Source organism: Aquarana catesbeiana, linkage group LG12 (genome assembly GCF_042186555.1).
Source record: "Aquarana catesbeiana isolate 2022-GZ linkage group LG12, ASM4218655v1, whole genome shotgun sequence".
Taxonomy (NCBI): Eukaryota; Metazoa; Chordata; class Amphibia; order Anura; family Ranidae; genus Aquarana; species Aquarana catesbeiana.
The window spans coordinates 63688048-63703307 of NC_133335.1; the positions used below are offsets into that span (position 1 = coordinate 63688048).

Below are 15260 nucleotides of genomic sequence, written 5' to 3' on the forward strand. Positions count from 1 at the left end.
TGAAGACTGAGGAGAAGAATAAATTCAATACCCTTGCCATCTCCCCATCCTTTGTAACCAGATGTCCTTCCTCATTCTTTATGGGGCCAATATGGTCTGTCCTCCCTTTTTTACTGTTTACATACTTAAAGAATTTCTTGGGATTTTTTTTGCTCTCCTCCGCTATGTGTCTTTCATGTTCTATCTTAGCCATCCTAATTGCACCCTTACATTTCTTGTTGCATTCTTTATAAAGTCTGAATGCTGAGGATGATCCCTCAACCTTGTATTTTTTTGAAGGCCTTCTCCTTTGCTTTTATATGCATTTTTACATTGGGGTCAAGCCATCCAGGATTTTTGTTCGCTCTTTTAAATTTATTACCCAATGGGATACATTGGCTAATGCCCTTATTTAATATGCTCTTAAAGCAAACCCATCTCTCCTCCGTATTCTTTGTTCCTAATATTTTATCCCAATTTATGCCTTTTAGCAAGGTTTGTAGTTTAGGGAAGTTGGCTCTTTTGAAATTCAGTGTCTTTTGTATTCCCTTTATGTTTCCTATTTGTGTGATTTATACTGAAACTAATTGACCTGTGATCGCTGTTACCTAAATTGCCCCGTATTTCCACATCCGTGATCTGGTCTGTATTGTTGGTAATCAGTAGATCCAGTAATGTTTTATTTCTAGTTGGTGCGTCTACCATCTGACCCATAAAATTGTCCTGCAAGACATTAAGGAACTGGCGAGCCTTAAATGAATGCGCGGTTCCCTCCGCCCAGTCTATGTCTGGATAATTAAAATCCCCCATTATGATAACACTTCCCATCCTTGCTGCTAATCCAATTTGTGATAGGAGATCCGTCTCCACTTCCTCCCTCAGGTTAGGGGGCCTATAGCATACTCCCAGTATTATTTTCCCCTTAGCTTCATCCCTTTGGAGCTCTACCCATAAGGATTCCACCTCCTCTCTAGCTCCCTCAGTGATGTCATCTCTCACATTCACTTGTACATTATTCTTGATATATAGGCATACCCCACCTTAACTATCACTAACTATTAAATTATAGGTATTTGAATTTCCTTTCAAATTTGGCTCAAATTATGAATTATCCAAAAGAACGAATGTCGTATCTAAACGAATGGAACGTAACGAATTAATAATAATAAATAACAATAATAATAATAATAAAAAATTTTAATTATTAATTTGTTCTGTTCCATTTGTTTACATAGTTACATAGTAGGTTGAAAAAAGACACAAGTCCATCAAGTCCAACCTATGTGTGTGATTATATGTCAGTATTACATTGTATATCCCTGTATGTTGCGGTCATTCAGGTGCTTATCTTATAGTTTTTTGAAACTATCGATGCTCCCCGCTGAGACCACCGCCTGTGGAAGGGAATTCCACTTCATTGCCACTCTTACAGTAAAGAACCCTCTACGTTGTTTAAGGTTATATGTCTTTTCTTCTAATTTTAGTGAGTGGCCACGTATCTTATTAAACTCCCTTTCGCAAAAAAGTTTTATCCCTATTGTGGGGTCACCAGTACGGTGTTTGTAAATTGAAATCATATCCCCTCTCAAGTGTCTCTTCTCCAGAGAGAATAAGTTCAGTGCTCACAACCTTTCTTCATAACTAAAATCCTCCAGACCCTTTATTAGGTCCATTTCCAGTTCATCCTTCCTGAGGACTGGTGCCCAGAACTGGACAGCATACTTCAGGTGAGGCCGGACCAGAGTCTTGTAGAGCAGGAGAATTATCGTTTTATCTCTGGAGTTGATCCCCTTTTTTAACCACTTAAGGACTGAGCTTCTTTCTGAGATTTGTTGTTTACAAGTTAAATACTGTTTTTTTGCTAAAAAATGACTTAGAACCCCCAAACATTATACATTTTTTTTCCTAACACCCTAGAGAATAAAATGCGGTCGTTGCAATACTTTCTGTCACACCGTATTTGTGCAGAGGTCTTTTTTTTTTAAAATACACTTTTTTTTTAATTAAAAAATAAGACAACAGTAAAGTTAGCCCAATTTTTTTTATAAGATAATGTTACACCGAGTAAATTGATACCCAACATGTCACACTTCAAAATTGCGCCCGCTCATGGAATGGCGACAAACATTTACCCTTAAAAATCTCCATAGGCGACGTTTAAAAAATTCTACAGGTTACATGTTTTGAGTTACAGAGGGGGTCTAGGTCTAGAATTATTGCTCTTGCTCTACCGATCGCGGCGATACCTCACAGGTGTGGTTTGAACACCGTTTTCATATGCGGGCGCTACTCACGTATGCATTTGCTTCTGCGCGCGAGCTCGTTGGGACGGGGCATTGAAATTTTTTTCTTTTTTTTTCCTATTTATTTTACCTTTTTATTTTTTATTTTTACACTTTTCCCTTAAAAAAAAAAAAAAAGTGTCACTTTTATTCCTATTACAAGGGATGTAAACATCCCTTGTAATAGAAAAAAAGCATGAAAGGACCTCTTAAATATGAGATCTGAGGTCAAAAAGACCTCAGATCTCATATTTGCACTAAAATGCAAAAAAAAAAAAAATTTGTCATTAAAAAAAAAAAAAAAAAATGGCCCTTTAAGAGCTATGAGCGGAAGTGACGTTTTGACGTCGCTTCCGTCCTGCAATGATAGGGAGATGGATGGGGGCCATCTTCCCCTCACTCATCTCCATGTCAGGCTAGGGATAACATCCGATCGCCTCCGCCGCTGCCGACGGCTCCAGTAAGCGGCAGAGGGCACTGGAGAGCAGCGGGATGGGGGGCCCTCTCCCGCCACCGATAAAAGTGATCTCACGGCCAATCCGCTGCAGAGACCACTTTTATCTTGAAGCGGACCGCCCGCTGAAGAAAAGGATCCCGGGGTTATGGCAGCTAGCTGCTGCTATAACAACGATAATCCTCTTCAAAGTGCCGACATATAACGACAGTGGGTGGTCGGGAAGAGGTTTGCATTCCAATTATCTGTTTGCTTTGTTAGTAGCAGATTGGCATTGCCTGCCATTGCTGAGCCCATCATCTACTAGGACCCCCAGGTCCTTTTCCACCATAGATTCCCCCAGAGGTTCTCCCCCCAGTGTATAGATTGCATTTATATTTTTGCCACCCAAATGCATTATTTTAAATTTTTCTACATTAAACCTCATTTGCTATGTAGTTGCCCACCCCATTCATGTGTTCAGATCTTTTTGCACGTTTTCCACATCCTGCGGAGAATTGATTGCCCTGCTTATCTTAGTATCGTCCGCAAATACAGAGATTGAACTGCATTCGTTATTTTGAATAATTCGTAACTTTGGATAAATTTGTATCTGTTACATTCACTAACAGACAAATTTGAAAGGGAATTCCAATACCTATAATGTAATAGTTAGTTATTATTAGTTAGTTAGTTAGTTAGTTAGTTAGTTAGTTAGAAAATCAGAAAATTTGAAAAAGAATAACTAACTAATAATAACTAACTATTAAATTATAGGTATTGGAATTTCCTTTCAAATTTGTCTGTTAGTGAACGTAACGAATACGAATTTATGCGAAGTTACAAATTATCCGAAATAATGAATGCCGCATCTAAACAAATGGAATGGAACAAATTAATAATAAAAAGTTTTTATTATTGTTATTGTTGTTTATTATTATTAATTTGTTACGTTCCATTTGTTTAGATGCGGCATTCGTTATTTCGGATAATTGGTAACTTCGGATTAAATCGTATTCGTTACGTTCACTAACAGACAAATTTGAAAGGAAATTCCAATACCTATAATTTAATAGTTAGTTATTATTAGTTAGTTATTCTTTCGAATTTTCCGATTTTCTAACTTATTTTTGAATTTATGAAGTTACGAATTTTCAAATTTACGATTTGTGATAATAATGAATGACCCAAAAAATTAATGAAATAAAATGAACAAATTTTTCGGCAGTGCACATCTCTAAAAGGGATGTCAGAGAAAGACCAATAGGTTCATCGAGTCTGCCCTATTTTTTTTTCTATGGGTATAGATCTGTTTATATACCAAGCATGTTTGAATTCACTTACTGTTGACTGACTCACTACTTCTGCCAGAAGGCTGTTCCAAGCATAAACTACTCTTTCAATAAAATAATATTTTCTTAGGAAGTCTGTTGGGACTACAGAAACACCCCCCCCCCCCCTGTCCCCACTGCAGGGAGATAAGACTGCTTGAGAGAACACTGCAGTGGGGTGAAGCGCCTTTTTATGACTTACACACACTTTAAAAGCACTGACTGCAGTCAGAAGCCCATTACAAGGTATGCCTTATAGGAATATGCATGCACCAGCCATGTTATTAGATTCACCTTGCTAGTCCTGGGTTGGACCCTCTTTTGCCTTTAAAATTGCCTTAATTCTTTGTGGCATAGATTCAATAAGATGTTGGAAACATTCCTCAGAGATTTTGGTCCATAGTGACATGATAGCATTACACAGTTGCTGTAGATTTGGCAGCTGCACATCCATAATGTGAATCTCCCGTTCCACCACATCCCAAAGGTGCTCTATTGGATTAAGAACTGTGAAGGCCATTGGAGTACAGTGACCTCATTGTCATGTTCAAAAAACCAGTGGTGAGATGATTTGAACTTTGTGACATGGTGCATTATCCTACTGGAAGTAGCCATCAGAAGATGGGTACACTGTAGTCATAAAGGTATGGACATGGTCAGCAACAATACTCAGGTAGGCCATGGCATTTAAACGATGCTCAAATGGTACTAAGGGGCCCAAAGTGTGCCAAGAAAATATCCCCCATACCATTACACCACCAGCCTGAGCTGTTGACACAAGGCAGGATGGATCCATGTTTCATGTTGTTTACGCCAAGTTCTGACCCTACCATCTGAATGTCGCAGCTGAAATCGAGACTCATCAGACCAGGCAACATTTTTCCAGTCTTCTATCATCCAGTTTATAGGAGCATGTGGGAATTTTAGCCTGTTCTTAGCTGACAGAAGTGGCACCCAGTGTGGTCTTTTGCTGCTGTAGCCCATCTGCTTCAAGGTTCAATGTGTTGTGCATTCAGAGATGGTATTCTGCATACCTTGTGTCAGAAACCATGAAATCAGACCGAGACAGAAGTACAGTTAAATCACACTTGTTTAATAATAAAAGTAAAAAGAACAAACGTAGTCAAAACATAGCCAAAGTTCAGTAACCGGAACAGATAGTCAGCCAAGCCAGATGTCAGGGATCAAAGTAGTGGAACAGCAAGCAGGATCTGGAGCCAGAAGGGATTTCAGCAAAGTCAGTCTTTAAACAGGACCGCAAGAGATGTTTCTTGTGATGTTGACCAAGGTGAAGGCAGAGCTCCTCTGAACTGGACGGCTTATGTAGGCAGGACTGAAGAGCAGGATATCAACAACAGCTGAATAACTGTGGAGAGAGATGGGAGCTGGCAATTAGTCGACAGCTGAGCGGCCAGCTCAGAGAAGGAAGGGCTGAGCCCAGGCCTGACACCTTGGTTGTAAAGAGTGGTTATTTCAGTTACTGTTGCCTTTCTATCATCTCGAACCAGTCTGCCCATTCACCTCTGACATCAACAAGGCATTTTCATCCACACAACTGCCGTTTACTGGATATTTTCTCTTTTTGGACCATTTGCTGTAAACCCTAGAGATAGTTGTTCGTGAAAATCACAGTAGATCTGGTGGACAGATTACTGGGAGGGGCTGAGGAAGACCCGGCTGTCATGGTGCACGTTGGCACCAATGACAAAGTCAGAGGAAGGTGGAGTGTCCTAAAGAACAATTTTAGGGACTTGGGAGCTAAATTGAGGAAAAGGACCTCCAAGGTAGTATTCTCAGGAATACTACCGGTACATCAAGCCACACCAGAAAGGCAGAGGGAGATTAGGGAAGTAAACAAGTGGCTGAGGAGCTGGTGTAGTAAGGAGGGGTTTGGGCTCCTGGAGAATTGGACCGACTTCTCAGTCGGTCACCAGTTCTATAGAAGGGATGGACTTCACCTAAATGAGGAGGATGCAGATCTGCTGGGAGTGAAGATAGCCAAAAAGTTAGAGGGGCTTTTAAACTAGGCGATGGGGCTAGAGTTCAGAGGTAGAGATAGTCAGCGCGGAACATATTCCAGAGGGTAGTATTGGGGCATTAGTGGTAGGTTGACTAAAGCACACAAACCCAAGGTAAGTATAGTAACAAGTCCTATTTGCCATCTCGGAACACCCAATAAGAGGACTGTATGTGACTGGTCTAAACTATGTGGCATGTTCACCAATGGCGGACAAGAGCCGAGAACTAGAGATACAGTTGTACTAGGAGGATTTAGATTTTGTGGCAATTTCAGAGACCTGGTTCAACAGCTCTCATGATTGCATGGCAACCATTAAAGGGTACTCCCTTTATCGCAGGGATAGAGAGGGTAAAAAAAGGAGGAGGGATATGCCTGTATATCAAAAATAATGTACAACATGCTCTAGGCCCCCTAACCTGAGGCAGAAGGGGGAGACGGACCTCCTATCACAATTTGGATTATCAGCAAGGATGGGAAGTGTCATCATAATGGAGGATTTTAATTATCCAGACATACACTGGGCGAAAGGAACCGCGCATTCGTCTAAGGCTCGCCAGTTTCTAAATGTCTTGCAGGACAATTTCATGGTTCAGATGGTAGACGCACCAACTAGAAATAAGGCGTTACTGGATCTACTGATTACCAACAACACAGACCTGATCACGGATGTGGAAATGCGGGGGAAAATTAGGAAACAGTGATCACAGGTCAATTGGCTTCAGTATAAATCACACAAATAGGAAACATAAGGGGAATACAAAGACACTGAATTTCAAAAGATCCAGAAGATATAAATTGGGATAGAATCTTTAAGAGCATATTAAATAAGGGCATGAACCAGTGCATCCCATTAGGAAATAAATTTAAAAGAGCGAACAAAAATCCTGGATGGCTTAACTCCAATGTAAAAATACATATAAAAGCAAAGGAGAAGGCCTTCAAAAAATACAAGGCTGAGGAATCAACATCAGCATTCAAACTTTACAAAGAATGCAACAAGAAATGTAAGGGTGCAATTAGGGCGGCTAAGATAGAACACGAAAGACACATAGTGGAGAAGAGCAAAAAAAATACCAAGAAATTCTTTAAGTATATAAACAGTAAAAAAGGGAGGACAGACCATATTGACCCCATAAAGAATGAGGAAGGAAATCTGGTTACAAAGGATGGGGAGATGGCGAAGGTATTGAATTTATTCTTCTCCTCAGTATTCACGAAGGAATCGAGGGCTTCAGTAACCAAAACTGCAGTGTTTATCCTCATGACACATCACAGGAAGCACCCTCATGGCTAACAGAAGACAGAATTATAGGTAGACTTGGAAAACTTAACATTAATAAGTCACTGGGACCAGATGGCTTGCACTCGAGGGTACTTAGGGAACTCAGTCAAGTAATTGCCAGACCATTGTTTCTAATTTTTACTTACAGTCTACTAACAGGAATGGTACCAGCTGATTGGAGAAAAGCCAATGTAGCACCAATATTTAAAAAAGGGCCAAAATACATCCCTGGGAATTATATACCAGTTGGCCTAACATCAGTAGTATGCAAGCTCCTGGAGAGGATGAAAAGGGACTATATACAAGATTTTAGTAAAGAAAACGGTATGATTAGCAGTAATCAACATGGATTCATGAAGAATCGTTCTTGCCAAAACAATCTATTAACCTTCTATGAGGAGGTGAGCTGCCGTCTAGATAAAGGAAGGCCTGTAAATGTGATGTATCTGGATTTTACAAAAGCATTTGACACAGTTCCCCATAATCGTTTACTGTACAAAGTAAAGTCCATTGGCATGGACTATAGGGTGAGTACATGGATTGAAAACTGGCTACAAGGGTGAGTTCAGAGGGTAGTGATAAATGGGGAGTACTCGGAATGGTCAGGGGTGGAAAGTGGGGTCCCCCAGGGTTCTGTGCTGGGACCAATCCTGTTTAATTTATTCATAAACGACCTGGAGGATGAGGTAAACAGTTCAATCTCTATTTGCGGACGATACTAAGCCAAGAAGGGAAATAACCTCCGCAGGATGTGAAAAAGTTGCAAGAAAATCTGAACAAATGAATGGGGTGGGCAACTACATGGCAAATGAGGTTTAATGTGAAAAAATGTAAAATAATGCATTTGGGTGGCAAAAATATAAATGCAATCTACTCTGGGGAGAACCTCTGGGGGAATCTAGGATGGAAAAGGACCTGGGGGTCCTAGTAGATGACAGGCTCAGCAATGGCATGCAATGCCAAGCTGCTGCTAACAAAGCAAACTGAATATTGGCATGCATTAAAAAGGGGATTAACTCAACAGATAAAGCGGTAATTCTCCCGCTCTACAAGACTCTGGTCTGGCCTCACCTGGAGTATGCTGTCCAGTTCTGGGCACCAGTCCTCAGGAAGGATGTACTCGAAATGAAGCGAGTACAGAGAAGGGCAACATAGCTAATAAAGGGACCGGAGGGTATTAGTTATGAAGAAAGGTTGCAAGCACTGAACTTATTCTCTCTTGAGAAGAGACGCTTGAGAGGGGATGTTATTTCAATTTACAAATACCATACTGGTGACCCCACGATAGGGATAAAACTTTTCCGCGGAAGGGAGTTTAATAAGACACCTGGCCACTCATTAAAATGAGAAGAAATGAGATTTAACCTTAAACTGCATAGTGGGTTCTTTACTGTAATGCCCTGTACACACGATAGGATTTTCCAATGGAAAACGTGTGATAGGACCTTGCTGTCGGAAATTCCGACCATGTGTAGGCTTCATCACACATTTTCCATGGGAATTTCTGACACACAAAGTTTGAGAGATGGCTATAAAATTTTTCGACAACAAAATCCGTTGTCGGAAATTCCGATCGTGTGTACACAATTCCAACGCACAAACTGCCACGCATGCTCGGAATCAAGCATAAGAGCAGCACTGGCTATTAAAATTTCATTCTTTTTCGGCTCGTAGTACGTGTTGTACGTCACCGCGTTCTTGACGTTCAGAATTTCCGTGTAAAAATAAAAAGTAGGGCATAGATTGTGCCAAAAGTGTTCAATCAAGAAAACAACTGAAAAAAATAAATATCCACAAAAAATAAACATAACAGTGAAAAAACTTATAAGTCTTTCAATATAGGTGAATAAAGTCCTATCGGTGAATGGGGAACAAATAACATGGAATGTCCCACTGAAAACCATGCGTGGATACGGGGAGGCAGATGTTATAACACGGGTGAATCAACAAATCGTCCCCAAGTTGTATCTCACAATGACATGCGACTTGGTAAAGATGGTGTGTAAGAAACTCTTACCAGATGCGATGGACTCCCTTGTCAGCGACAGGGAGTCACTCGAGCAGGTTGCCTCTCAGGGCCAGTGAACAGACATCACAGCTCTGCGAACCTTCTGGGTCAAATTCTGCGCGGATCTCCCGGGGCCGCCAGGTGGGTCCTCCCAAAGGATGGCCGAGGTGCGGATCAGAGGGAACAGTGCGTCACGTACAAAAACTGGATTGAAGGCTGGTTGAATCTCTCAGTAGGTATGTGGAGAAAAAATAAACAAGCTCCACATAGTGTAGATGAGCAAAAATAGGATTTTTATTGCTAAAAACGCCAGATAACAATAAAATGTGATCATAGAGTATAAAATCAAAAATGGGCAACAAGAAGGATGCTGAAAGCGCCCGACACGTTTCGATCAATGGATCGTCTACTGGGGCATTCAGAATTTCCGACCAACTTTGTGTGACCATGTGTATGCAAGACAAGTTTGAGCCAACATCATTCGGAAAAAAATCCCATGGATTTTGTTGTCGGAAAATCCTATTGTGTGTACAGGGCATAAGAGCGGCAAGGATGTGGAATTCCCTTCCACAGGTGGTGGTTTCAGCGGGGAGCATGGATAGTTTCAAAAAACTATTAGATAAGCACCTGAACGACCATAACATACAGGAGTATGCAATGTAATACTGACATATAATCACACACATAGGTTGGACTTGATGGACTTTTTTCAACCTCACCTACTATGTAGCTATGTAACTATGTAAAATCCCAGTAGATCAGCAGCCCGTCTGGCACCAACAAACATGCCACGTTCAAAGTCACTTAATTCGCCTACCTAATAAAGTGGCATGTGAGTGTATATACACTATATTTGTTTTATTTGTAGGAAAGAGAGGGTCTCCTACAGGAAAAATCCAAGTGCCAAGTGAATGTTGAGGTGGACAGCATGCAACCAACAGAGCTTACAGATGCCCTGGAGAAGATGAGAGAGCAGTACAAGGCCATGGCCAGTCATCATCAACAACACTATGAATCCTTGCTTGAGGAAAAGGTTTGGATAATTATATTATATTTAAGAGTTCTTAAAAATGTATCTTCCCTCTATCTATTAAAAAAAATAGTAATCACCATTTATAAAATGGAATGCATAGTATTTTATTTTCTGGATGGGATCAGCTGGAAGTAAACAACATTTTCAATTTATGTTACTATTTTAAAAACTTTGTATAATATAGTTTTTAGTTTGGATATGTATGTGGAGCAATCATATTTTCACTGCTTCTTGCTTTGCTGGATATCACAGATGTACAAATAGTAATTTCCCTTGCACATTATTGGATATTGGATAACGCTGCTTCTCCATTTTTACCAAACTAAGTTAACATTCACCTTGCTAAGGGAACATCCTCTACTTTTTACTAAATTAACCCTTTATGAGTCAACCCACCTAATAATAGCAATCTCAATATACTCTCAGACTCATCTTATCTCAACAGTTGATAAAAAAAGAGGACAAGCTGAGCATTTGCCCCCTCCAGTGGCTAATCTATAAATCTCTATATTTGTTATGATAGCACAAATATGGAAGTGTGAGCATGTGAAATGTGAAAGTCAAATCAAGAATTCAATTCACAATGCTAACAAGAGTAAATTGGCGTGTGCTTAGCACGCTGTGTGCCTGGGGGTGTGCACCGAAGTAGTGCCAAAAGAAGTAGTCCACAGGTGGGCATTAAGAGCTCCATTAACAACAACTATAATGGATAAATGGATAAATCAACATTAACAAACAACTATAATGGATAAATGAAAAGCCAACTGTCTTAGGGAAAAGGAACTGTGGCAGGAGAGACCAGAGGACTTTAGGTGTCAATGGCTAGAGTATCATCAGGTGGACCTAGAGTTGGAAGATGGTTGGTTTTGTGAGTGATTCGGTGGAGGCAAGGGTGAGAAGCCTCAGTTGTGTAGCTGTTTATAGCCATCTTTGGGTTAGGAGATAGTGATGTGTTGATTTTGATACGTGACCAGGAGTTTTGTCAGGAAGCCCCAGCGATATACTATACTGCTGTCTCGGAGAGCTTGGGTGATAGGAGCAAATTCCTTTCTTCTCTGTGCAGTCACGGCAGAGATGTCTTGATACAGGGCCACTCCTGTGTATTGAGGTGGTAAAGGCTAGTTGGACCTGGTGGGTCTTAGGAGCCTCTCCTTAATGTGATAGAAATGGACCCTGACGAGAATGTGTGTTGGATGTTGTATCTGGAAAGTAGGTTGGTTTCGGGATTCTATGGCCTTATCCATGAGAAGGTCCCTAGGGCTCAGATCAGATATTAGTTTCAAAAATAATTGGTGTATATAAGGGACCAACTCTTTCGGCTTGACAATTTCTGGTATGCCTCTCAGATAGGCGACTTTCAGCTGGAGTTTGTGGATCATTTCTATTTGTGACTCATGCGCGTCCACTAATTTGTCATATGCCCTAGTGACTTCAGACATCAGTGACTCTAAATGTGCCGTGCTATCCTCTATATGGTCTATCCTGATAGATAACTGTGGGATAGAGGTGCGCAGTTCAGCATGAAGGCCAGACTGTAGAGATAACAGCATTGCTTTTAATGTGGATTCAGTTGCTGGAGTGTCATTAGCTGGGAAGCTGGCTAATGGCTCAGTGAAATCAGCCTGCTGTTCTGCTGGGGCATCGTTAGTGTCAGCCCAGTGAAGTTTTTTATCAGAGGGGGCCTTGAGGAGAGAGTGTGCAGGTGAGTTAGCCACCCTCTTACCTCTATCAGATGTTGCAGGGGAGAGAGGTCTGTGGAGTTGTCCTCCATGTCAGAGAGTGCTTCCTGATCTGGGTCCCCGTGAGGCTGCAGTGTGAGAGAAGAGCTGTGCAGCTTCTCGGCGCTAGGGATGAGCCGAACACTCCCTGGTTCGGTTTGCACCAGAACCTGCGAACGGACCAAAAATTTGAGCGAACTTTAGAACCCCATTGAAGTCTATGGGACTCGAACGTTCAAAATCAAAAGTGCTAAATTTAAAGGCTAATTTGCATGATATTGTCCTAAAAAGGGTTTGGGTCCTGCCCCAGGGGACATGTATCAATGCAAAAAAAAGTTTTAAAAACGGGCGTTTTTTCGGGAGCGGTGACTTTAATGATGCTTAAAGTGAAAAAAAAGTAGAAATATTCCTTTAAATATCATATCTAGGGGGTGTCTATAGTATGCCTGTAAAGTGGCGCAAAACAGTAGAACAGTCCCTGCACAAAATGACATTTTTAAAAGAATAAAAGTAATTTAAAACTGCTTGTGGCTTTAATATAATGTCGGGTCCCGGCAATATGGATGAAAATCAGTGAGACAAACGGCATGGGTACCCCCCCCCCCCCCCCAGTCCATTACCAGGCCCTTTGGGTCTTGTATGGATATTAAGAGGAACCCCGCACCCAAATTAAAAAAAGGAAAGGCGTGGAGCCCCCAGGCCCCTATATACTCTGAACAGCAGTATATAGGTGGTGCAAACAAAACAGGGACTGTGGGTTTGTTGTTAAGTAGAATCTGTTTGTAATTTTGAACTGGCACATTTTTAAAGTTTAAGCTTTTTGGAAAACATAGGGAAGGGTTATCACCCCTGTGACATTTGTTTTGCTGTCTATGCACCTCTTCAGAAGATTTCACCTCACTTTCTGTCCCAATGACAAATGTTTTTTGACAATTTGGGGTTTTTAGTGAAACAAGGATTGGTAATAAAGCATCAGTGGAGAGGAGACACGTTTTTCCCATATTAACTCTTACAGGAGAGAATTTCCCTTCGTAGGGGTAGATTTCATCTCACTTCCTGTTGTCTCCTTCCATTTGCAAGTTGGATGTTTGAAAGTAGGGGCCTGCCCTATATACTCTGCAGAAATTGCTGCCTTAGGTGTTGGTGTTGCCACAACACTGTAAGCCCTCAGTTACTCTTGGTGGGCACAGGAACGGGCTCTGCTGTGAAATATTAGATCAAGAATTGTAATTACATGCACCTGTTGAACAGGGGCAGAAAAATTGGGCCTTTAGTGGTGGTGGTAGTGTTGCCACAACACTGTAATGCCCTGTACACACGGTCGGACTTTGTTCGGACATTCCGACAACGAAATCCTAGGATTTTTTCCGACGGATGTTGGCTCAAACTTGTCTTGCATACACACGGTCACACAAAGTTGTTGGAAAATCCGATCGTTCTAAACGCGGTGACGTAAAACACGTACGTCGGGACTATAAACGGGGCAGTGGCCAATAGCTTTCATCTCTTTATTTATTCTGAGCATGCGTGGCACTTTGTCCGTCGTATTTGTGTACACATGATCAGAATTTCCGACAACGGATTTTGTTGTCGGAAAATGTTATATCCTGCTCTCAAACTTTGTGTGTCGGAAAATCCGATGGAAAATGTGTGATGGAGCCTACACACGGTCAGAATTTCCGACAACAAGGTCCTATCACACATTTTCCATCGGAAAATCCGACCATGTGTACAGGGCATAAGTCCTCACAGTTACTTTTGGTGGGTGCAGAAACGGACCCTGCTGTAAAATATTAGATCAAGAATTGTAATTACATGTCCCTGTTGAACAGGGTCAGAAAAATTAGGCCTTTGGTGGTGGTGGTGCTGGTGCCACAACACTGTAAGTCCTCACGGTTACTCTTGGTGGGCGCAGAAATGGGCCCTGCTGTGAAATATTAGATCAAGAACTGTAATTACATGTCCCTGTTGAACAGGGGCAGAAAAATTGGGCCTTAGGCACTGGTGCCACAACACTGCAACCCCTCACAGATACTCTAGTTGGAGCGCAGGAATGAGCCCTCCTGCAAAATATTGCATCAAAAATTGTAATTACACGCCCCTGTTAAACAGGGGCTGAAAAATTGGACCTTAGGCACTGGTGCTGGTGCCACAACACTGCAACCCCTCACAAATACTCTAGTTGAGCGCAGCAACGAACCCTCCTTGCAAAATATTGCATCAAAAATTGTAATTACACGCCCCTGTTAAACATGGGCTGAAAAATTGGGCCTTAGCCACTGGTGGCGGTGCCCAGAACCAAAAATATTCTTACAAGCTATCAGCATAATCATTGAGGAGGAAGAGGATAGTCACTCAGCATAACAGGATAGTCACTTAGCATCAGCATAGGGAGTCTTGAAGGAATCTGACATTTCAAAAAAAATTATTTGGTTACATCAGCATCAGGTGCTTGGTAGCTGGTGGTGATCCAAGACTGATTCATTTTTATGAAGATCAGTCGATCGACCGAGTCGGTGGACAGGCGCACTCTGTGATCGGTTACAAAGCCTCCAGCAGCACTGAATGTGCGTTCCAACAGAACACTGGATGCAGGACAGGCCAGTAGCTAAATTGCATACTGTGCAAGCTCTGACCAGTGATCCATCCTCAAGACCCAGTAACCAAGAGGATTTTCGGTGGGAAAGGTGTCCAAGTCAGATCTTGCCCCTAGGTATTCCTGCACCATGTAAAACAGACGCTGGCGATGGTTGCTGGAACCGATCATACCTTGGGGCTGTGGACTAAAATATTGTCTGAACGCATCGGTCAGATGGCCACCTTCTCCATCGCTCCTTCTTTGACTGACCGAAGCCTCAGCAACACGTTGTCCAGGAACAGGAGTTTGTAACCTCCGAGTCTCTGGGAACGCATTGCACAGACCTTTCTGCAAGGCCTCCTGAAGATGTTTCATCCTCTGCTCCCTCTGCGACGGCAAGATAAGGTCCGCAACCTTACCCTTGTAATGTGGATCAAGGAGGGTTGCCAGCCAGTATCGATCCCTCCCCTTGATACCACGAATACGGGGATCCTTCCGCAGGCTTTGCAGGATCAGGGAGGCCATGCAGCGTAGGTTTGCTGAGGCATTCGGTCCGCAGTCCTCTGGGTCACTAAGGGCGACATGATCCACAGCCA

At 41.9% G+C, this 15260-nt stretch overlaps 1 protein-coding gene and 1 long non-coding RNA gene across 3 annotated transcripts in view; one reads left to right on the plus strand and one right to left on the minus strand.

The window, feature by feature from the left end:
• The window catches only part of LOC141114326 (uncharacterized), a 408781-nt gene that overhangs the window by 154725 nt on the left and 238796 nt on the right, over positions 1 to 15260 (minus strand). The window lies entirely within an intron of this gene.
• LOC141114318 (keratin, type I cytoskeletal 12-like) overlaps positions 1 to 15260 on the plus strand; it is a 62520-nt gene that overhangs the window by 32864 nt on the left and 14396 nt on the right. For both annotated transcript variants that reach the window (XM_073607932.1, XM_073607931.1), the window contains exon 4: positions 10204 to 10368. In XM_073607932.1, the coding sequence (XP_073464033.1) occupies positions 10204 to 10368 (165 nt within the window). The remainder of the gene's footprint in view (positions 1 to 10203; positions 10369 to 15260) is intronic.